Source organism: Diadema antillarum, unplaced genomic scaffold (assembly GCF_040938485.1).
Source record: "Diadema antillarum isolate AM-2024a unplaced genomic scaffold, OU_Dant_1.0 seq00000152_RagTag, whole genome shotgun sequence".
Classification (NCBI taxonomy): Eukaryota; Metazoa; Echinodermata; class Echinoidea; order Diadematoida; family Diadematidae; genus Diadema; species Diadema antillarum.
Genome location: NW_027271225.1, coordinates 315,757 through 340,545, shown reverse-complemented (window position 1 = coordinate 340,545; position 24,789 = coordinate 315,757). Strand labels below are relative to the sequence as shown.

The 24,789-nt window shown below is 38.9% G+C and overlaps 1 protein-coding gene across 1 annotated transcript in view; it reads right to left on the bottom strand.

Annotated features, from left to right (window-relative positions):
• Positions 1–292: 292 nt before the first annotated feature.
• The window catches only part of LOC139727807 (peroxidasin homolog), a 113,653-nt gene continuing 89,156 nt past the window's right edge, over positions 293–24,789 (bottom strand). The window contains exons 6-16 of the mRNA XM_071638786.1: positions 24,488–24,605; positions 16,248–16,423; positions 12,701–12,970; positions 11,843–11,959; positions 9,115–9,273; positions 7,575–7,844; positions 6,500–6,766; positions 3,811–5,446; positions 3,011–3,219; positions 1,553–1,815; positions 293–1,095 (exon numbers count right to left, since the gene is read on the bottom strand). Of these exons, the coding sequence (XP_071494887.1) occupies positions 1,048–1,095; positions 1,553–1,815; positions 3,011–3,219; positions 3,811–5,446; positions 6,500–6,766; positions 7,575–7,844; positions 9,115–9,273; positions 11,843–11,959; positions 12,701–12,970; positions 16,248–16,423; positions 24,488–24,605 (3,533 nt within the window). The 3' untranslated portion in view covers positions 293–1,047. The remainder of the gene's footprint in view (positions 1,096–1,552; positions 1,816–3,010; positions 3,220–3,810; positions 5,447–6,499; positions 6,767–7,574; positions 7,845–9,114; positions 9,274–11,842; positions 11,960–12,700; positions 12,971–16,247; positions 16,424–24,487; positions 24,606–24,789) is intronic.

Genomic DNA, 24,789 nt, shown 5'->3' with positions numbered 1-24,789 from the left:
TCATTGGGAAGTGAACGATGAAAAGAAATGAAGTTGCAATTGATCTTCCGTTGTTCCGAGAAAATAATATCTTCACTATATTACAAAATACTACTCCTTTCAAGATAGTCACAAACACTAGCCTCTTTGCCTATAAAACATTGCCAGAATGAGCCAGTATGTATTAAGCTGTCTAATGACATGGCTATCTTCTGCAGGCCTTATTAACTGTACCAATCACACAGAGCTCTTTAGTTTGATGAAAGAAAAAATATCAGTACACAAATCAGCATCAAATCAGATTTTAGTCACAGCAGAAACAAATGCATGTTACACCCATAACTTACATATTAACAAATAATTAATCCTGGTCTTGTACTAGACTTGTTGCACACAACCATTTGTCATATCTTTGGGAAGAAGACTTAACACAGATGGACATGATATCACTATGGCCTCCATACAAATATGATATCCTGACTGCTTGTTACATGTCTGTGTGTAAATATTAATATGCTGCACCTGTCATTACCACATCATTGTTTATCTTCATTCTGTGCTTGTGCGTCATATGAGCCTAGTATCATAGTATCAGTAATGGGATCTAGGTATTTGAATTCATATGGTTCATTTTCCATTCCCATTTTTCAAGGGGAGGTCAGTGCACATGGACACCAGTCCACAGAAAATAATTTCAATGTACTTTTTTACAAGATAAAGATTTTATCTTTGGTTGACCAGCAGACAATATCACAGTTCAAAGGGTTTTCCTTTGTAGAATCTTAAAAACCTGACATTAAAACCAAAATCTTAGGACACAGACAAGTTCATTGTGAAAGGTTGAAAGAATATTTTACCTAAGCCTGAACATCATCATGTGATATTGCATATTCACATACACTAGCCATACATTCCTAAGGCTTACAAGCAAGTACATGGGATAAATGCCACTTTGCAAACGATGAAGCTGAGGAATTTTTCCTGCTGCATGTTTTTCTTTTTCTTTCATATTTTGTTTAGGAGAGACATCCCAGTCCCCTGGATCTGGTCATCTGTGAGGATTCGTCATCAATTCCCACGCTGCTTGTCACGCAGATCTCTCTTCAAACGACGAACCTGTGGGACATTGATGGAAAGGAAATGGTGATGAAAGCTTGCAACAAGCAGATTTTTTGTTTTCTTACATGTTCACATTATTGAATTTACATTGTACCTCCACTGCAATATAAGAAAGCAACAGTGTTTACCACACATTTGAATTACTATCCTACATGACTAATCAGAGATAAAGGTGCAGTCATAACTTAAGCTTCTGTATTTAAGAGAGACATCTAACATCTTCAAAAACAAAACAATGTAATATACTGATAAAGCTAATATGGCTCCATGTTTCAAGAAATACATTCATCCCTGCTCCTCAGATAAAGAAAAAGCCCCCAGAAAGGGAATCATATAGCAATACAATCAGAAAAGGTTTTATAAGAATTTCTAAGGTAATGGTAATATTTCTCCTTCCTCTTCCTTGAATGGACTCCATGTATTTCATTCTGCTTGTTTTGACCTTTGACCTTACCTGTTTGGACAAGTCTCCAATGGTTGCCTTCATCTCACCCATCATCTTTCTAGTCTCAGCCATCTCAGCTTCAAGAGCAGCAAACCTCTCCTCAATCCCCTGACCAGAGGCTCCAGGCTCTGATGTGGTCTGAGAGGGTTTGACGACAGGAGGTTTCTTACTCTCTGGTGATGAAATCTTCACTCCTTTAGTGGGCTTAGATGGGGCTGTGTATTCTACAGAGCGCCGTGATCGGGACGAGGACTGAGGTACTGATGTAGATTCTGCAGGGATTACATAAAATGACATGCTGAACAATTCATCATATGGTAAAACATTAACTTTCAATACTGGAAAGTACAGTGCACTCCCGTTATAACGAAATGCTCGGGACCGGCAGTTTTCTTTCGTTATAACGAAATTTCATTATAACCGAACAAATACAATACATAACGTAAACAAGGAACCACGTATATATATCATATTATGTTTGCTGAATACTCATCATACACTGGAAAGCTATGTGAAATGTGATGGGATAACTGTATTACAATAATAAACGCAAGTTCCCCTCAGAAACTGTGCGTGACACAAGGAGCGAACACACAGTGGTGTGAAGCGTTCACCCATGCAGAGACGCTATAAATGCTTGTTCCGCTACGTATTTTCGAAAGCAATTCGCATTTCGTTATAACGGAGCACATTTCTTTTGTTTTTCTTTGTTTGTGGCGCTCGGAAAAGACTTCGTTATAACGGAAATTTCGCTGTAACCGTATTCGTTATAAGCAAATTTTGTACCATAGACTTTAATGGTGATAATTTTGGGACCAGAAGATTTACTTCGTTATAACGAAATTTCGTTATAACCGTGTTCGTTGTAACGGGAGTGCACTGTAATTGGACAATGATTTGTCAATACAGTACTTTTACAAAATGTTAAATGGGAACGAAATCCGAACACATTAGGTATGTGGACTGAGTGAATACAGAAATATTAGTACAACATGTCAGAGAAGTTTGAGGAAAATGGGACAGTCCTTTCAAATGTTATGAATTTTATACAGTTTTTGAACAGCCAGTGCTGGATAAGAAGACTACAACAATCTATGATGTCACATATGGACTATGATATCAAATAACAAACAACAAACAAATAAACAAACAAACAAACAATACAGATAGATAATTCAACATATTCTAATTTTCTAGCCTGATTAAAAAAGCACTTAGCCTACCTCTTTCAAAAGGCAAGGGGGATAATACTACCCTGAACAAGTGTCAGTAACAAATGTGATGAAGGTGCACTTTTCATTTTAAAAAAAAAATGAAATTTTGTGGAATTTTCTTGACAATTTCTTTAAATCATTGTCAAACGACACTGTCAATTTCACACATGGGTAAATGATACATAATTGTAAGACCTCACTTCAAATCTATCCTTTCTAGTGAAGTGGCTGTAAGACCAAAATAGTTACAAACCTTCTGGACAATCTGCCCAAACCCGTAGATCCATGGAAGGAATGCTGGAACACTTCTTGTAGCCAGTGGGGAAGTCTGCCATCTTAAAGACATCAGCATTAACCCGGTCTATGGAGTCCCCATTGTCACACAGGACTCTAGCCAGGGAGATCTGTTTGATTTGAGTCAGCTGCTCTGGGGTGAACACTCCGGGATTCTCAAACCAGAACCTTGAAACAAAAAAGGAAATACCATGAGCCATAAAGAGTCTCCACTGTACTTGCACAGGGCATAAAATGTTTGAAACATGCAGATCATATGTCACTAATAAGGTCATCATTCTTCATATTTTCTTTGCAAATAACAACATCACTACTCTGCCTTTTTTTTTCTCAATTAAAAAAGAATCACATGGAGTGCCCATCATAAATGAATATGACTGCAGTGACGTTATTTATGCACACCTGCGCCTTGAAATGAAACCAAAATAAAGTTCACATATCCGACAAATCCTACATCAAAATGCTATAGGCTTCATGGGAAATAAAGTGCACACTTACAGTATCATTATCGTATGTAAACATTGTAATGGTTATTTCAGAGTATATTGTTTCCATAGAGAAATACTGATATAGCATCAATCTATCTACAGGTGGTGTATAAGAAAATTTCTTGTGATATCACCATCAAAGCAGCTGAATCCAATTGTCAAACATTAACAGTACTACTATAAATGATCACTTGTGACTGAAAATGTAGCAAATACCGTAGAATGAAAATGCACTGCATACATAAAATGGCAAAATTACTTGAATACTCACCTATCTCCTTCTCGGAGTCTGTGGAATTGTTTCACCAGTAGACAGGTAAACGTTGGTCCAAGAAGCCCGCCTTCTATTTTATCCTCAGAAAGTCCTCCCACGAAGAGATCAACATTCCCTGGGTGACCGTAGATTTCTTGCAGCTTCTGTCTGACCAAAGGATTTCTGATCTCTGTACTGACGTCATCAAACGTCTCGGCTGCTGTCATGTTACAAAGGACACGCCAGTCATTGTATCCAGGAAGAGCATGGTCCCTGCCACGCTGAACGTTGATAGCAGCCAAATCCAGGGCAATTTCATGAGCCATTTGAAAGAGACGTTCAGTCAGTTCAGTGTTGAGCATTGATTCAGGCCTGTTCAGCTTCATTGCAGTACCAAAGAGACCACGAAGAACAGGATCAATACCACCTTGATCAACGATGCGGTATGGTGAAAAGAAGGCTCGGTGGAGTGGGAGGTTGCCATGGGAGATTGGCTGGAAAGAAGCGTTGAGCCGTTTGATTTCAGGTTGGATAAGGGAGTGGCCAAATCGGAAGGCAGCTGTAGCAAAGGCATTGAAGATGGATGAATCTGTGTTGGGGTTGTAGCCTTCATACTTGCCTAGTTTCTCCATACCATATGGACCAAGGACTTTAGGCAGCCAGTCTCTATAGGAGATAAGTTGCATGGCAGCTCCAACAATTTTACGAGTCTCTTGGAAGAGTTTCTCCCCGTCCCAGTGGGGGTTGATTTCACGCAGCCTCTGTACTATGCGATTGTGTTCCCTCATCCATATTGTGTGCATAGACAGTAGTCCAAGTTGTTCATTGCCACGGAAATCTCCAACAAGGAAACATGGGATAGGACTCTCATCCTCGTCACGGTCACAGTCGATGGGTGTGTCTCGGTTGTAAGGGAGCAAGAATCGACCTGACTCTACTTGGATTCCTACTTTGAGTCTGCCAAAGTTATTAGTCAGGTCTCGGAGATTGTCTGCCTGCTCTTTAGTACTGCCATAAACATTGGAGGCGTCAATGTACGACGTAATCTGATTGATTTGTTCTCTGGGCATAATTCGATTGAAGAAGACCGATGTACTACCACTGCCACACACTGCACTGGACCGTGTGAATTCAATACACTGTGTTCGGTGGATCCTGTTATCACCTTCTGGGACCTGAATGGGAAAACATGGCACCTGGTTCTCACAGGTGTCCTTACACTCTACACCATCGCTGAATCGTGCTCTACTCAAACTCATCACGGTGAAGTCCATATCATGATCTAAAAACTGTCCCCATTGCATTAACATGTGGGTGTAGTCTTGATGGGACGTTATTTCAGTGGTAGAGATTATTTGGGACGACACTCGTCTGGCACTAGGCTTTGTAAAGCCATGGTAAAGAAGTGTTGTATTCCATCCAACAGGAGTATTGAAACCATTTTCATAGATTGGTTTCAGCAGTCGCTTGAAGGGGGTGAGTGACGCTCCCCACTCGGGATGCTGCAGGTTGTTACAACTCCCATCAAAGGAGCGATACTTTTTATGGAAGCATATATCTGAGCAATTGACGATCTTGGTGTGACTTGTGCACTGAGATAGATTGGAGATTATATTCAGGAAGCGGGGAGAGACCAGATCATTGTAGGTGAATTCTGGATGGAAGAACAAACAAGAGATTCACAGTTAAAGAAGAGTGGTGGTTTCTGTGACACAGCAGTATACCATCCCTACATTTACTGTATGAATAAATCATCATAATCATTATAAATTCAAAAACTGTTTGGAATACCACAAGTACAGCTTCACAGAATGAAACTGTTTAGTACATACAATAACATGCCAGAGAATGAAATGGTCTCCATCTCACTCTACAAACTAAAAAAAATGTACATCTCACATATTGGACCCTTCCCTTTCCATATAATGGAGATATCAAAACCAATGTACAGGCTTTCAAATACGCTTCATACACAGCAGAATTCACCCTTTGCTGGTAATTCAAACTCACATTCACTGATACAGGGAACAACATCACTCCTGTACAATTCTCTTGTTATAGCAATATCTTGATTAAATGTAAAATGTACAAATCTGTATGTACCTCTGTTAGAAATCACTGAAAAATAATTACAAAACTCTGTCTTCAATTTATGATTGTCTTTATAATGAAGATATAACACATTACATGTATGATGACAAGGCTTCACAAAAAGCATCAGACAAGTCACTTTTGTTCTTTTTCAAGAAATGCACTTTTCAAAAATGATCTCTAATCCAACTACCAATTCGTCATTATATGAAAACACGGCAAAATAAAACTGTATAGAATGACCTTACTTTTAACCCGTTGAGGACGAGTCCTGAGTATAATCACTATCAGGCACGGGTCTATGGGAAATGTGTGTTGTAGCAAAATTAGCCTGTCCTCAACAGGTTAAAGAGAGTGTAAACTGCATTACAAAGGCATTTGTGCATAAAACACTCACTACCATAGTAATTACTAATACAAGGTTCTTGTTAAAACTAAGTCAATTCCAGGAATAACATTCAATTATCTTAGTTTAGATTTTAATATTTGATGCTAGTTTGTGATGTTAGTTTGATGTTTATTTGTGGTAGTTTCAATCATTCAGAGTTTCTCTTATTGCATGTTATTACAACAACTACAGCACCATGTGGGTGTGTATGTTGAAGGAAAAACCCACCCACTCCTGTCAGGTTCACCCTCATTCCTGCCTCAATGTGAAGATGAATCAGCTCCAACGTCCTCTCAAAAACCTCTGCTGCCCTCGCGATGCTCATGGCCTCCATGGACGGGAAACGAAAGAGGGTGAGAAGGTCATGGGGAGTTCGTGGTTTCTTGCGATCCTGGAGGTCACGGTTAGTCTCGTTGATGGCAGCATCGATGTTCCGTATAGCCTCCTCAATAGCTGTGTTCACATAGCTATCACCCTCACGTATAGATACAGGTACTGTGGTAAAAGTAGAAAACACCATTGAAGACTTCTGATGCACTTTATACAATATACCCTACAGACAAACATACAATATTTTTCCTAAACTGCACTCAGATATGGTCAAAGAGTTCCAAGTCCATGTTGTGAAATATATTATCAAGAAACTAAATGTCATTATTATTTTCACTCAGTGATAGAATAATTCATTTACTCTGTAAGATTAGTAAATATTATATATTATTTGATATTCAATACTAAATGTGACAAAAATGTATCGTACAAATGAGGAATGTTCGCATGCATTTTAATTTCATGAATTTTGCAAGAGCCACGATTCGTGGAATTATAATGCATACAAAAGTTCTTTGAATGCCAGTGACAATTCATGAAAAATTTATGCCATGAAAATATCTTGCTTTACAGTATATCAATCTTTTTAAGAGCACCACCACTTTTAAATCAAACTGCTACAGGGAATACCTTAACTCTTTCTGCACTCAGACATTTTGCTTAACTTGCCAAACTTTTTTTTTTGGTTTGCATTCAGTCATCCATCCAAACTTGACCTGGTGGTAAAATTAGTATTAAGCCCACTGACGAGCTGGGACAGGGAGGCCATGGGGACACAATTGGGAGATTAGGGGATTAAGTAATCCTATCCATTGACAATTAATTTTCCTCACATCAGTGCCAACGGAAAAAAATTGTGTGCCAATCAACGAAGAAAACGAGGGTTCAAACAAAATTTAAAAAACAAGCAAAAGAGGCGGAATGGATGAGAAGACAGACAAAGTGTCAGGTGAGAGGAATGGACATGACTGACCATTGACTGTGAGTTCCATCGCTGTGGAGGCATAGCCAATGGTGTTCCTTGCTGCACATTCATAGCGTCCCTCATCATCTAACCCAACATCATGGATGGCAAGGTGTCCTGCTTCACTGATGGAGAACTTAGCACTCTCTGTGATCTGAATACCATCCTTGGTCCATGTGATGACTGGGGTGGGATCACCGGAGGCGGAGCAGGGTAGACGGATCATCGCCCCGGAAACCACCGTCAAATCACTTGGAGACTGTGTGAACACAGGTGGGACTATAAGAGAAAAAGAGATGACATCATAGATGAGACTTCTACGACAATGCACACACACACAAACTGACAATCTGATTTAATCAAACACAAAGTTTCGACCAAATCAGAGAAAGTTACCACATGGATTGTTACAGGTCTAGATTGAAAAGGTGATGCACAATCCTGAGAACAATAGCAGCCTTGGCATATTATAGTTACATCTACAATTGAATGTGTCAGAGTTTGAAAACTGATAAAATGGGGAGACATCTGTAAGTTGGAGAGGGAGACATGAGTGGAATTGACAGCATCAAGCCATGGAGACTTGGATTGATGTTTTTAGTAATACTGCATTACAAATGACATTTTAATATGGCAGACATATTCAGTTTGTTGACCTCAAATTCCAACTTGTAGCTAGCTGGTCAATATTTGCATTGCAGACGCAGACAATAGTGTTCATATTTCTGGGCGCATTAAAGTGGATGTCATTTTAACAGGTAACAGGACATAACTTGCCCTAACAGCGATTATGGTACTAGACATTAATTTCCATCTAAGGCAAAGTGACCATGGGTCAGTCCTAGATGGGAAAACTGAAAACCAGTTGAAGTCTCATGGGCAGTGACCTTTGAACCCTCTTTGACTTGTTTGATGATGAAAAAATGTCCTTCCTGAGGAGCTCATCATGTGACTTACAGCTCAATTTGAGATCCTCTAATTTGCTGCTATTAGTGTCTCTCTGCTGGGGAAGATACTTCACGAAAGACAGTAGTTCAGACTACAAACAACTTAATCACAAAGGGGAAAATGTTAACAAACAACAAGTAAATGGCAGAGAGTGAAAGGACAGTTGGAGATGATGGAGATACTAAGTAGATAGATAGATAGATAGATAGATAGATAGATAGATAGATAGATGGATAGATAGATAGATAGAGAGGTAGATAGACAGATAGATAGAGAGGTAGATAGATAGATAGGTATGTAGATAGATAGATAGATAGAGAGGTAGATAGATAGATAGGTAGATAGATAGATAGATAGATAGATAGACAGACAGATATATACTAAGAAGATAGATAGATAGGTAGGTAGATAGATAGATAGATAGATATATAGATGAGATAGATAGATAGATAGATAGATAGATAGATAGAAAGATAGATAGATAGATAGATAGATAGATAGATAGATAGATAGATACTAAGTAGATAGATAGATAGATAGATAGATAGATATATGAGAGACAATGAGATAGGAGTATAAAAGCACGGAGTGACTTCCACACCTCTAGGTCTGATCTCAATCTGGGCTGTGGCTTGTCGCTGGCCTGCTTTGTTGACAGCGATACACTCATAGTTCCCAGCATCCTCCTGAGAAACCCGTACTATCCTTAGAGTCCCTGAGGCTAGGATTAGAAACTTCCTGTCATCAGGAAGAGCATTTCCTGGAATAAGAGAGAAAAAAAAGATGAAAAGTGCTTAAGGACAAAGCTATAACTAGAGTGGATTAATATGAAAATAGTTTCCACCTGGAAACAATTGATTAACAAGTTTTGTCCATGACCAATCCTTGTATACTGACTTTCAATGGAATTGAGCAAAGACCATATTTTTTTTTAAATCAGAAATTAATGCAACAAATTTGTGTAATGTGCATTGCAGGAGCAAATCTGCGCACTGCTCAAGTTGATTTTCTGTAACAGAGCAAACTTAAAAGAAATATCACTTAAGGTGATTAATACCCCCGCCCCGTGACGACAGTTTTACCCAAGGAATGATCTTTCCTTGATCTTCTGCCATTTAAATGCCGTTACCATGGCAACGCAGCTTCCGACACGTCCGAAAAGTATGTCTTGCACATCTTCCCACCAAGACTATTGTGTGTGCCACATTTCATAAGCTTTTGTCAAAAACTGAGGAAGTAGTTCAATCCACAAGATCTTTCCTTGATCTTCCACCATTAATATGCCGTTACCATGGCAACACAGCTTCCGACATGTCCAAAAAATATGTCTTGCACATCTTCCCACCAAGACCAATGTGTGTGCCACATTTCATGAGCTTCAGTCGAATACAGAGGAAGTAGTTCAATCCGCAAGATCTTTCCTTGATCTTCTGCCATTTATATGCCGTTACCATGGCAACGCAGCTTCCGACACGTCCGTAAAATATGTCTTCCACATCTTCCCACCAAGATCGAGGTGTGTGCCACATTTCATAAGCTTTGGTCAAAAAACTGAGGAAGTAGTTAAATCCGCAAGATCTTTCCTTGATCTTCTGCCATTAATATGCCGTTACCATGGCAACGTACTTTCGGGTACTGTCAAAAAATGCGTCTTGCACATCTACAACCAAAGGCACACATCTGTACCAAGTTTCATGGAAATTGGGCAAAAACTGAGGAAGTAGTTTGCAACACAAAATTTTCCATCATTTTGGCTCATAATATGTGAGCTGTTACCATGGCAACATACTTTTTGTCACTGTCAAGAAATGTGTCATGCTGACCTATATCCTAAGACAAACATTCAATATGAATTCCATGAGAATTGGAAGAACACTGATGAAGCAGTTTTGCCATGAAGCATTTTGCCCTATATTTTACCAATAACATGCCGTTACCATGGCAACGCACTATTTGCCACTGCGGAAATATGTGTCTTGCACATTAACATATTCAGATGAACATCTGTACCTAATTTCATAAAAATTGATCAAAAACTGTGGGAGGAGTTCGCGACGCAAGATTTGTACCCATTTTTGCCCATAATATGCCGTTACCATGGCAACGTACTTTTGGGTACTGTCAAAAAATACGTCTTGCACATCTACAACCCAAGGCACACATCTGTGCCAAGTTTTATGGGAATCGGTTGAAAACTGAGGAAGTAGTTCGCGACGCAAGATTTGCAACGGACCGACCGCCCGACCGCCCGACCGCCCGACCGCCCGACCGCCCGACCGTCCGCTGATTCCTATATACCCCCTTCAAACTTCGTTTGGCGGGGGTATAATGAACAGGACAGTGAAGTTTTACTACAATCAGATACAGTGAAAAGAGAGTTACAGAATTTCAAAATCTTGAAAGCTTTTATGATAGCGTGATATCGTTACAGCCACGTATGCAATTTCGATACAGTGATGACATCATCACCTAACAATTGTTAGAATTGTCAGAATATTATTTAAAAAAAAAACAGATATCATTCTATTAATCAATGTTTTTGCTACTCTCTTTGCCCCTCTCTTTCACAGCCCCACAGTAGCTTTTGGTGTACAAAGTGTATTCCTTTTTATTTCAGTTTACCAAACAGAACATTCAGTAACATTTAAGGGACTAACAGGTTTCCAAGGTGATTCTCACTCATTCTGATTTACATATGTCACTGCGACTGATTCATCTATGTTGTGAAAACATGCAGTCTAAGTTCAAATTTTTACACCTTGCTTCCTTCAAGCTTGTGTTTACAGTTGTATCTACTATGGATCAATCATCATTCGCAAGGCATTTAGACTTAAACACCTCAACCCCCCCCCCAAAAAAAAAAAAATAATAATAATAACAAAAATCAAAAATCAAAAATCAAAACCACTTTGTAATTTGAAAGTGAAAACAGTCTGTGCACTTCTAAAGAACATAAAATAAGGAACTTCTTAGGGCAAAAAACCAACAACAAAAAACATAATAAAAATAAAACAAACCTAGATTGTGTCTCAATGGATAATGAAGTAGTTTCAGGTTTATTAGATACCACCGCTACACTCATGAAAATATGCCATGTACAGGTAGAGTTAGCACTCACAGAACATGTAGGGACCTATACCATGTACACATGTAAGACATCATTTTGCCATCAAAGGACTTACGCTACATGATAAGCTGGCCATATTGAGCTGCACATTAGCTGTTCGATAAGTGCTGAATAATCCATCCGAGCTGATTTTAGTGATTGATGTGCGGGTATTCTATTTGAAGATCTAGTGTAACATAGTGGGATGTGATAGTAGGCTTACCTTCCTTTCTCCATTGAATGACTGGGATGGGGTAACCTTGTGAGCGACAGTGAAGCTCTACTGTACTGCCCTCTATGGCTGAGTGAGGCTGTGGTGATATCTCAAAAGTTGGAGGAACTGTTGGGACACAAAGTATAAGAGTCTCTTAACCAATCACATTCTCTCACTCATACAAGCTGTGATTACTGAGAGTACAATGTCATAACCTCTTAAATGTCAGTAAATGAAACAAAATAGTACTGTAATCAACTCAGTGGTTTTTAAGTAATAATTCAGCCAAATATGATTTTTTTTTTCTTAATTTTCAAATTCCCATACAGACATTGACAGCATCTGCCTTGAAGGATGTGAGAGAAAATTTTGATCCTCACATGAATTGAACAGATACATGCAAAAAACAAAGAATGCATTTTGGAAAACTATGAAATCATTAATAATCACTTTTTTTCTCTGTAGATAACTCCTGAGGGTTCTCCTCTCTTACAGGCCACATGTGATCATGCATACAGGTAGCTGATGGGACAGATCTGACTGTATCAGGGGACAGATCCAACTATATAAGGGGACAGGTTTGACTGCATCAGGGGACAGGTCTGACTGTATCAGGGGACAGCTTTGACTGTACAAGGGCAGGTCTGACTGTATCAGGGGACAGGTTTGACTGTACAAGGGCAGGTCTGACTGTATCAGGGGACAGGTTTGACTGTATAAGAGGACAAGCTTGACTGCATCAGGGTATATCATACGTTAAGCCGTATTGGGCCAAGATTTCATAGCAGCAACAAGGTACTCTGTCCTTTGCTACATGAAGGAGGTATCAGACATATCATATGAAGTACATATGTAGTTGTAGTATACCTAAAACAGTGAGGGAAGCCGTAGCTGACAGCGAGTCGATATTGTTAGTAGCATCGCAGCGATACTCCCCGGCATCAGAGAAGCGAGTTTGTGAGATGTGGAGAGATCCAGTGGAGAGGATTCTAAATCTAGCATCATTGAGGACATCGGCTCCTTGTTTGCTCCATGATATAGCAGGAAGTGGGTAGCCATTGGCCGCACAGTGAATGACCGCTGACTGACCCTCTCGGTACTCAACGTCCTCTGGTAAGAAAGTGAAGACTGGTGCTCCTGTCAAATATTAACCAAAAAAGTCAAATACGATTATTGAGAACTTTTACCTTTTTTTACTTTGTTTTACCTATTTTGCTCCATTCTAAAGAAATGCCCAAACATTTACACACTGATTTGTATGTGCAGCCAAAAACTTCAAAACAAGTTTACACTGAGGATTGAAAAGCAGAGATCAGTCTGATAAAATTCATATGTAAACTTCACAGAATCAGTATTGCAACAAAATATAGATACAAATGAAAACAATTACCATGGTATAACATGAATCAATATATAAGAGGACACAGAGAAAACAACAAAGAAAATAATAAGACACAACAGAGTGATATAAACGAGAAAAAAAAAACATTTGGAAATATACAGCATAATCTGAAGTTCCACATTTATCATATTTTGTTTGTGTATGTCAAATGCAAATGAGATATTACGTGAGTAGCACCGCTTAAGTTGGCAAATATGTCCTTTTTTTGTCTGTCCCCAATTTACATTATTACTTTGTTAACATTGAAATAAGAATAATTTTCATTAACTTAACTCAACGACATGACTCAGCGCGAATCAAAAAGTCATACGGTATGGATGATATAATATCTTCTTTGTGTTAAGGAAGCCACTCCAATATTTTACTTTGTGGCATTCTCCAGAATGCATGCAGTGCAATAATAAGATCTTGAGGATTGGCCAATATTGGAGAATAATTTGGGCCCCTGTTTCTACAAAGTCATATGGTCATATCGTACATGTATCTAGCTATATATTCATTCATCACCATTGCAACAATGACTGATTGTTTGTATGGCCAAATTCTAAGATGAAATGTTGCACTGCCCACAAATGGCCATTGTATACAAATGACCACTGCATGAAAATTGGTTTGCCATGCCTTGAATGGGATGTCTTGTGTTTGACCTTTGACCTTGATCCCTTATCCTGTGATCATCTCAATACAATTCAGCATCAAATGCATACAGAATTCTTCTGGTATCATGTTAAGTGAAAAAAAAAAATAATCTAAAAAAATACATCATTGAAGTCTAAAATGATGTGTGCAGGAATTCTACAAACATCAACCACACTTTGACTGAAGGGGGGGGGGGGGGGAATAAACACCTCTCAGAAGTTAGAGGACCAAATGAAAATAATGAAAGTAATGAAAGAAAAAGAAGCAGGGCTTAAGATCGAGCATCTACCCAAGACAAAGTATAACGGGAAATTCACATACCTGCAGACTAAGAGAGTATGACATTGTAACTAAATCATTTTAACTTGCAGCTTTACTCTTCATACATTGCTTTCAGTCTGGTGGCACAGTCTCCAATAAGTACCGTGCAGTAAAACTGTTTTACTGGCCTTAAACCTAATGCCTGAGCATACACTGGCTTCCGACTTTGTCGTTACTTCTGACTGTCTTTCATTATCAGTGGCATTATGATAACAAAATAAATCTGAATGAACCAGTCTACAATTACAGACCACAGCCACTGAAATCAACATAGTCCATTCACAGCAGGATGATAATACAATTGTACTTCCCTAGCAATAAAGTACACGTACAACATTGACATTTAGCAATACAGATGACATTGGATCATTTTTTTTTTCATTAACAAGGACATAACATAAGGTTACACAGAAAAAACAAAACAATAACAACAAAAATGCTATACAACAATTCACATGCCTACTAAATCCTGTGGGAGTTGATCACCTAGAGGGTGGGAAAAAAATGCCAGCCAATCTCATTTCTATCACCGGAAATCTATTCTTTCCAATTCCTTTATCATTGATGAGTGGTTTTATGAGGGGAAACTTTCTTCAATATACACCACTTTTTCCCCCCCACAATAATACAATCTAAACAGTATTAATGTTGATTTCCTTACTCACATCAATTAGATTACTGTACATCCTCTGTATAACCCAGTTTGAGGGTCAAATACGTCACCATGGTGACTAATGCCAACATGACTGGAATGTCTGAGTTGTGGTGACTGGACCCAATTTTACAGACGATTGTATAATTTGTCTGCCAGTCATGCTCAAAATCAGATTGAGAAAACTTCAAAGGAAGCCATGCCAGTCACTAAAGACTGTCCAGTGAGAAAGTGTGACATTTAAGGTGCTGCAGCTTGACAGGTTTTATTTTTTTTCTCTGAAGATATCAACACTGTCAACCTCCTGGTTGAGTTCAGCACTATTCCTCCTTCTTTGCATGTTATACTGTGTGAATCTGGGCTGCTATTAAGATTGGATTATGGTGTGTGAGACGATAGGGGATGAAAAAAGTATGTTTGCTACACTGCCACGCAGCAAACATCTGTTTCACATTTCTGGCGATGTTTTGACAAAACCCCTTGTCCTATCATCCATTTAAATCCCTTTCAAATTTTTATTTTTTCCCCCCTTCCTGAGCATCTCGCTACAATCTGGTCCCAAACAAGGTTTGTAATACTAGAGTGTTCTGTAAGATACGTCTCACTTAGAGACATTTATCTGACATTCCAAGTCGGCCGCCCCTGCACAGGGACTCACTTTTCATTAAGACTGCAAACTCAGTCCTGCCATGCCATGGGCTATTTTTCCCCCATGTTGTCACTCATAATACTGCCCTCCCTCTTGATAGCCCTTCAGCTGGAGTCTGGAATCTGAAAACACTCAAATTTTGGTCTTGTGTCAGATAAAATATAGTTTTCAGTCGTAGGCATCCATGTCAGTCTTCTACTCTCGTATAAACTGACTACAAAAGATCATGTATTTATCAAGAAAGCAAGGAAAGGAAGTTTGCTGTAATAAGTCCTGACACATTGGTCTAGAGTCGGTGTTGCTATGGTAACAGACAAAATACATGTAGATAGGCCAAAATGGATTACTGCTTAAATTCATTACGATGACTTCAATTTCATTTGTGATAATTAAATACATCACTGAGTAGCACTTCACTGCATCAAATCCTTTAGAACGTAGCTTGTTTGCCTGGAAAAGCTGCCAAGAAGATACGTCCTTTTTTTCATCTTATATGGTATATGGAAAAGTCTTAGTTTCATAATCACATTTTTCCTGATTATCCCATCAAAGCCTGCTTCACATGCATAACAGGTTCTAACTTTGGTTGCTTTGTGATGAAAGACAATGATTGACAAGAGCTCAACAACTTGGTGTGCAAATATGAAAACTATGACAAATATTTCCAATGATTCAAAGTGTTTGCACTCCCAGTCATTGTTCAATAAACTGCATAGTCCAAGATGTTGTGTATGTTCTGACAAGTACTTACTTGGAGCTCCAAAGTACCGGAGGGTGACTGGACTAGTCTTGGCCTCACCCAGTGCATTCCTAGCCATGCATTCATACTGGCCCTCATCATCTCCACTCGCATTCTGGATCATCAGTGTGCCATCTTCAAGAATGTTGTATTTATTGTCAATCCCACGATTTGGTAGGATTTCCTTACTGCCAACAGGAAAAAAGAGACAAACACAGATCAGTTTACTCTCCTAACCATTAGTACTATGGTATTACAATAGTAGTAAATAAGTAATGCAAGCAGCCCAAGGAAAAGTCATTTTAAAACAGATCTCATTGTTTGTACACACACACACACACACACACAGACAGACAGACAGACACAAATACACACACACAAATTATTTGTTTTGTTTCATGTTCATTATTCAAATCAAAAGGTATGCATATTTCATGAGATCTACAATCTTCGCTTTCAAATCCAACATGTAACATTTTACACTACACAGTGTGTATGAAATGCTGTGACAACAAGTTTGATCAAACATTTTACTGCCGCACTTTTGTCACTTTGTATGACTTAAATTGAACAAATATTTATTACTCAGAGTATCAAAGTCTAATTTCTACAATAACAGAGGTTTTAGCCAGGCATGGCAACTTGTAAAACGCTCTGCAATTGCCCAATGTCCTCTCTTCATTGCATGAAAGAGGATAGTTTTCATATGGTGCCCCCAACACTGTCACTGTGTATATTCCTGCAAACCGATCAGTCACTAAGCATGTGTCTAAATTTCATGCATTATCATCATGATAATGATATGTTGATGAGATCCAAATATTTGGCTAAGCTGGAAAAGGGGTTGGAAAGAAAGCTAAGTGGAGTTAAGCATCCTCAAAGTCTCGTCCCTGGAAACAGGGTGATGCTAAAAGCAATCAGAGGAGCCAATGTTCTAAATCATCAGAGCATTTTAGAGAAACAAAATTTCTTCAGTCTGTCAGCATTAAAGATTCACATACTGTCTTCTGTGAGCTCAAAATACAAGTTCCCCCAAGCTTTAAATGGAGTGATGAAAACATGGTTGGGTATCTGCGCAGACAACGGAAATAACTCCACATGGCCTCAGTTTGTAAAGGAGCCACCTCCCTGGTCTGAGCCTGTAAGACCAGCTGGTCATGACACAAAATGTGACTGTCTTCAATAAGGAACTTCCTTAAGATGGTGTAAGCAACATATCAGATAGATCTGGATCACATAACAGTCAAGAAGTCTTTGTTGTTCCCACTGACAAGTGGTGAAGGAGATACAGTAAACTCTCCCGAGGACGTAGAGAATGTTACGCTGACTGATATCGCTTGGAGGAGGAAATGTCATGGCAGCGGAAAGCATCTCAGCTGGAGTCGAGACCCAGCGAGTCATGACTGACGGCAACGTGACAGCTGAAAGACATTAGGATGACATTCTGAGGCCGGTGGTTATGTCATAGGGGTGGATCCAGGAATTCCGTAAAGGGGGGCGCAAACAATATTTCTGGTGCTACTTCCGGGTTTCATCTCATTTTTTTCTTTTTATTTCTTTTGTTTAAACAACAAATAAAGAGGGGGCACACATCTGGTGCACCCCCCTCTGGATCCGCCACTGTGTCACATCTACCCACCTTGGCTGAAGATCACCAAGTCACCAGGAAGATGACACACATCAAAATAGAGCAAGAATTATAAAGATTTGTTGTCAGAATGAGGGTCATGCAAGGCAAACATTTACACATCAAAATCAGCAGGGTTCCACAGAGCAATCATGCAGATCTTATATCTTTACATAATTTTCCATGCATCTCAAATATCATTCCCAATTAAGGGAGGTTTTTCTTGTCAAGAAATGAAGAGGTACCAATTATTCCATTGAGAAAGACTTGGCATCTTTAATGCTGACTGAATAAAATGCCTGTCAGTAGTTTCATCCTCAGTCCCAGGGAACACCTTGTACTGAAATCAGGCTGGCCATACTATTACACTGTAGAGGGATACAGGATACCACTACTCTGACAGGCCTGGTTTTTAAGACTACCTAAAACATACATAACTTGTGTGTGAGATCAAGTCTACAGGTCTTCAATACTTTTTCCAAACACATTGCCTTCACAACAGCAAACATTTCTCATACATCTCTTACGGCATGTATTTGTAATTCCTCTGTTGCTTTTTTTTTCAGATTTCACTATGACAAGAAATCAATAGGCTGTACTGCAATATCAAGTAAAGTGATAACCACAGTTGAAACAAGAGAAACAGCTAATGATAGTTGAGTTCATATGGATTTGAAGATGAGTATTAACAGGGTACGTGTACACTGCCTGTATATCTGGGTAGAAGAGAACGTCCTATGACTTCTGTGACTCCTACATGATATGTCAGTCACTTCACTTTTTTCTCCACTCTTCTTTTCTTTCTGTCTGTCTCTCTGTCTCTCTGTTTATCTGTCTATCTTTGAATTTCTCTTTCCTCTAAATTAATCATGTCTACCCACTGTCTGGGCCATGGGAAATATTGTTAGTGACTTGTGACTACCCTGCTCTCTTCCCCTATCTTGCTAAGTCATGGATTGTGGTTGGAAAGGCATGTCAAGTCCAGCTTTGTTATAACCCAAGGGTATCAAGAAAAACATGACCAATTATATTATATGGTCCATACCCTGTCTTCAGAAGTACATGTACCACTGGTAAAGGCATGTCTGTTCAGCCAACATGCACTTTTGAATTGATGGTGGTTCCAAGGGGATATGGGGGTGATGTAATGCATCTTAGAGGACAATGATACATTGTCATGCCAAACTCAGGGAACTTTTTTCTCCCATTTTGTCAGGATGAAAAAAAAAAGATTGAGGGAGACTTCTCACAATCAGGAAGAGTTGGCAGGTCCACAGTGGGTTGGTAACCACAAAATTTGGAAGGTTCATTATCTTTTTTTTTCCTTTTTTTTCTTTTTTTGTTTGTTCTGAATGTGTAATGTGCCAGCATACAAAACATTTGCCATGCAGAGCAACACATAAAATTGAGGTAGGAACACAATGAAAATCAACGTTATGATTAAGGTTTAAAAAAAAAAATAGGAAAAGACCCAGAGAGCCAGTAGGTCCAATATCAGTATCGAGAAAGTGTGGCAGATGATTGTTAGTGTGGAATGAAGCATCTATTCTATCATGTGAAATGTGGATCCCAGTGTTTCTGGCTTGAATACATCACATTACAAAAACCACATTCCTGTGTTTTAGTAATTATCTTTTTATTATAAATTGTTTTACTATTCATTGGTACAGTTCCACCATGCTGAATATTTCTTCTTCTTTTTTATTTGAGCCCTATTTTGAACATGTACCATTGTTTATTGTGGTCAAATAATTATCAATAGTCTCCATGTTGCTAAATTCAACTTAAATTGCCAATACATTTCAGATGACTGAAGTTAAAATTTCTGTCTCACAGGGGAAAAGTTTTGGACTCTGTTAAGTGTGGTGGTAGTGATTGTGCTTCTAGTGTCATCACTCTTACTGATACTTAGTGTGGTTCTGTCTGATCACTGTCTGTGTGTATTGAGCAAATTACACTGTGGGAATACTTTTCTGATGTTCTGCACTAAAAATACAAAATGTAAGTTCATTACTCATCCTGTAAAATGAATATCAACCAAACAATTATGTGCAATACAAGTACAAGCACAAGTATCCAAATTGTATCTACTCCAATGTTCATCAAATTTTCTTCATGGACATTCTTCTTTGACCACCATTGGTCATTGTTCCATTGTCAGTCACTGACCACTGATGACCATTGTGTTTTTTATTCCCTGAGGGACTGGGATGAACTAGAATTCTGAACTGAATTTAGTTGTATGACTTTTATTGCATGCCAGCTGATGGAATCAATTTACTTGGTAAAGTGATTGTGGTACAGACACATAACTGAATCAATCATGTGATTGTTGTAGCATATATCTGACATAACTTCCCCTTTGTCATGAATGTTGTTGTAGACACAACATATCTACAAAGACTTAAATATGTATTCATCATCAGCAAACTTTACTAATTGTGGGATTTTTGCAGCAGTCTTGCCATATTTGCAGTAATCTCTTTGTCATTTAAAAACAGAACTTCTGCTTCATTCCACTTCAGAATTGATTTATTCTTTTTTACTAATATAATCCTATGCTCAGCTTTTGCAATAAACTTGCAGCATCTCCAGGGATGCACCCCAGCTGAATCTCAAGATATTGAGTAGGCTCCATTATTGTCTTAGAATTCGTCTGATATGTTCTATCTCCTACAGACATATGTCATGATTATTTTAGTCCCTTGAAGGTGATATAGCGTGAGAGGTGAGGGAGTGAAGCACCAGTGGGAGGAGAAAGTAGCCTACAACAAGCAGACTTGACTTATCACACTCTCAGTTTAAGCTCCAATCACTATATTACAACACATGCATTATATACGGATGTATTTCTCAACACTGCCATCTTTTAATTTCCATCTAGGCCACTGTGTTGGTTTGAACTTGACCAAGTGGTAAACTTCACTGCCTAGTTTTATGACACACCACATCTATAATATGGCATAAATACCTCACAGGTCTATTCGTTTGTTAAGTCATAGGCCAAGAACCTGTTTGCTTACCAATATTCAAATTTTCCAACTTATTCTAACAGATTTTTTCAGATGTCATTGAAAAATGTCTGAATGACACAAACAGATAATAGATTACATATGCTCTGATTTCCGTTAATTTTCTACTTTCTGATATCAACTAACCTGTTGAGGATGGACTGATTTTGCTACAACACACATTTCCCATAGACCCCTGCCCGAGCATACTCGGGACTCATCCTCAACGGGTTAAAATGACAAGATGAACCCATAAGGATTAGAAGACACACACATACACACACATAGAGAATGGATGATTAAAAAAGCCCAAACAAACTTTGAAAGAGGGCTTGATATTCCCAGTTCATTATTCTAAACTGATATAACTCAGTTCACTGTCATGTCACTGTCAAGTACATTGTATTGTAATATATCACCTTTTCATAGCACTGATATCACAAATGTTATTAAAACATGTCAAAATGTGCAAGATATGATCACAAAGCAGATTTTCATCTCTTTCCCTCTCTTACCATGTGGTCTTTATACCAACATTGCATTTTATGGTGGAAGGTTGCGGTATTCTGTTAACAATGAAACAGTGCCAAGTATTCTATCTATAACATTCATCAACAACATTTGAATACAATTAATGAATTATGTGTGGACAAACATGCTGTGTATGGTGATTCAACTTGTGGCTTAGAGCAAGTTACTTTTGTCAATGTCTGATCTCATATTGTATTCACAAATAGTTTCTGACATTGAAATCAATAGAAATTCTTTTGAGGTTAATGGATCAATAATCACATGTGTTGATTGATAAAAGTCACACTAAATGTATTCTCTCTGTGATACTAATAAACCTCACAAGGTGATTTACTGAGACTGGTTTTTGTGATGATGACAACTCCTGATCAATACGACACTCTACGACTAGTCAACTTGGTGAATTCTTGCAACGTGGTTTTATGAGGTAAAAGTGACTTTCTGGCTAAAACAACCCCTGACCTGCAAAAACCAAGCATCCTTCACAACATTTCCTTAGCTCAATGACTTCATTGACTTGAATATCTTCTTCTCTCAATTATTACAGATAACTTCCACCTGTCCTTGCAGGTTTTGCTAATCATTGTATGTATCAGGGCTGCTGACAACACAGTACTGTAGTATACCCTGTATAAAACAGGTGTGCTTGGATTTTTGTGCCACGTGTACTCAGTTATGACAATGGTCCTCACTTGGTCTATGATATCAACTTTGTAATGTTTGTTATTTTATTTCCATCTAAAAAGATGGCTGGATAGCCCACATTCAGCTGCAATAGCTGGTCTTCCATGGGGTCCAGTTGGATGTGAGGCCGGACCACTTCACCAGGTTAAACACCCTGCTCTTTGCGATGAATGAATGAAAAGGGATCTTTTACGTGCATGAGATGTGACTCTCTCACACACGGGACCTCAATTTTATGTCATACCCAAGGGACAGAGTGTTTTGCCTCTTACTAGAGGGGATGGTATGATTACACACAACATTGCTTTATAGTGGGACCTGGGTATTGAACTGAGGTCCTTTGGATCGTGAGGCAAACGTGGACCAAGTGAGCTAACTCACCACCTGTTTGGGTATTCACTGGCTATACGTGGCAATATCTTAGGATAACTCTTATGCACGAATTAGAAATCTAGTTATGACAACTTTTTATGAGAAAGTAACTACCATGAGATGGTTGTCAGGTATACTACAGGGGCATTTCCTAATACTGTTTATTATTTGTGTCTTCCTGTTTATAAACAAATGGAAATGTAAATTAAGTTGAGATTCTGCAGTTAAATGGTAGTCCATCCAAATGAGTCATTAACTTAATATCTTCTCTCTTGTCTTTTGTATCACAGACTGTAAGCCGATAATAATGAAGCAGTTTTAAGATAAAAGATACACAAATTCCAGCGAAAGCTTACACACATGAGATGATTACCATGCAGCTTTAAATTCTGATCTTCACAGTAAGTGACAGTATCTCACAGAGTGAGTTAGAACAGAGAGGCTGAATGTAAGCTGTGTCTGATCACATCACACACAGTATATCACCTGTCATTTTAGATTCACTATATTCAATTGTAGGCAGAAGTTATTAATTTAAGCTATAGTCTCCTCCATTCCGCCTGACACACAAGGAATGAAATCTGACACAAAGTCGGCAAACTCTGCAGCTGGTAAGTCCACAGTCTCTGATCTAAGGCTCCCTCTCTGCTAGCTGTGACTTCAAGTTACATTCTGGTCACTGATCTATTATGAAACACTATCTTTGCTAACTACGACTTCTACAGTAGGTACATTCCTAAGACTCTTCCAGCCATGACTTCTAGTAACATCCCAGTGTCTGATCTGAGAACCTCTCTTTCTGCTAGCTGTGACTTCTTGCTATGTCCCAGTCTCTGAACTAAGACTCTGCCAGCCATGACTTGTAGGTAGTTGTACATCCCCACGTCTGGTCTAAGACCCTCTCCGCCTACCATGATGGCTGTACATCCCCACCTCTGGTCTAAGACGCTCTCCGCCTGCCGTGACTTCTTGGCAGTCTTCCTCTCGTTTCTCACATCTCAGCACTCATCTAAATTGCCTGCTTCCCATAGATGTCATCACTCCCTTGTTTGCTATTCTGGGAATGGAGTGGGCAGCTTCGGCAGACAGTCCTCTCTCTACAGAAGCTACAATCCAGCCTACCGTCCTGGCAGACACCTCACAGACTAAATACCATAGACGTTCACTGACTGGGGTCATACGGAGGGTTCAATGAACACTCTATGAATACAAACTCTATGGTTCCAAAATGTGGTATCAGTGACTGCTTTAAACACAGCTTTTAAAAAGTTCAGTTTATGCTTTGAGGGCTCTGTGAATCCTGCCTAATATCAATTTGACTTTGTCTGTAGTGTGTTGCCGTACCCTCCCCATTCCCCCACACTAACCTTGCCTACCTGACCATCACGGCACAGACCGTAAAGCCACAGTAAGAGTGTAAAATTGCAATACTGTAAAGTGGAGAACCTGGATTAATTCTGGAATCTGGGGAAATTTCAGTAAACTTCACTCATTCATAATTTTGAACATTGTCCATGTTTCAATATCTCCCATGAATATTCACATTTCTGCATTAGTTCAGCGAAGTGTAAGATTGACCAAAAACTTTGACACTGTGAAATACTCAATGTTGACAGTGCATTCTCATATGAAGGTTTTGTGTATGCCTAAAGTGTGCTCCAAGAGGCAAAACTCCATTCAATGTCCTCTTGTCTCTTTGCTGTGTTCCTGATGGATTTGAAAAGTTTCAATTTTCAGGTCAATTCATACAAGTTTTGATATGGAAATCTTGTAGGTAATATTAAGTGATGCATAAACACCACCTGAACTTTGAAATGTCATGGTCTGGTCAGGTTAAAGGGATATATCCGAAAGCTAGAAAGGGTTTGAAAACAAAGGCAATTTGAAATGCAGGAAATACTTAGCTTCCTCTTTGTCAATTCGTGTGCCATGTTAAAGTCTGCCCTCTGTAGGAGAAATGTTTACTGTAGAAACATACATCAAACTGTGCTGACAGTCTCCAGTGAGGAGTGCAAGTCTCAACTCACCTGTTATGTATCCAAATGATCTCTGGTTCCGGGTCACCCCTAGCTCTGCAGCTTAGGTACACATTGTTCCCCTCCGTGGCATCTACATCCTCTGGCTCCACCACAAAATGTGGGCCCTCTGGAGGGAAACGAGAGAGAACAACATCTCACACTGAGTGGATGGGCAATACTCAAAACTGACACTCAAAATCTCCAAATCTCACGTCAATAATCTTCACTAGCTTGAGTAAAGGAATAAAATCTAAGAAACTAGTCTGCCATGCATCTAATCATGCCATGGCGAACAGATAATCATAACATTA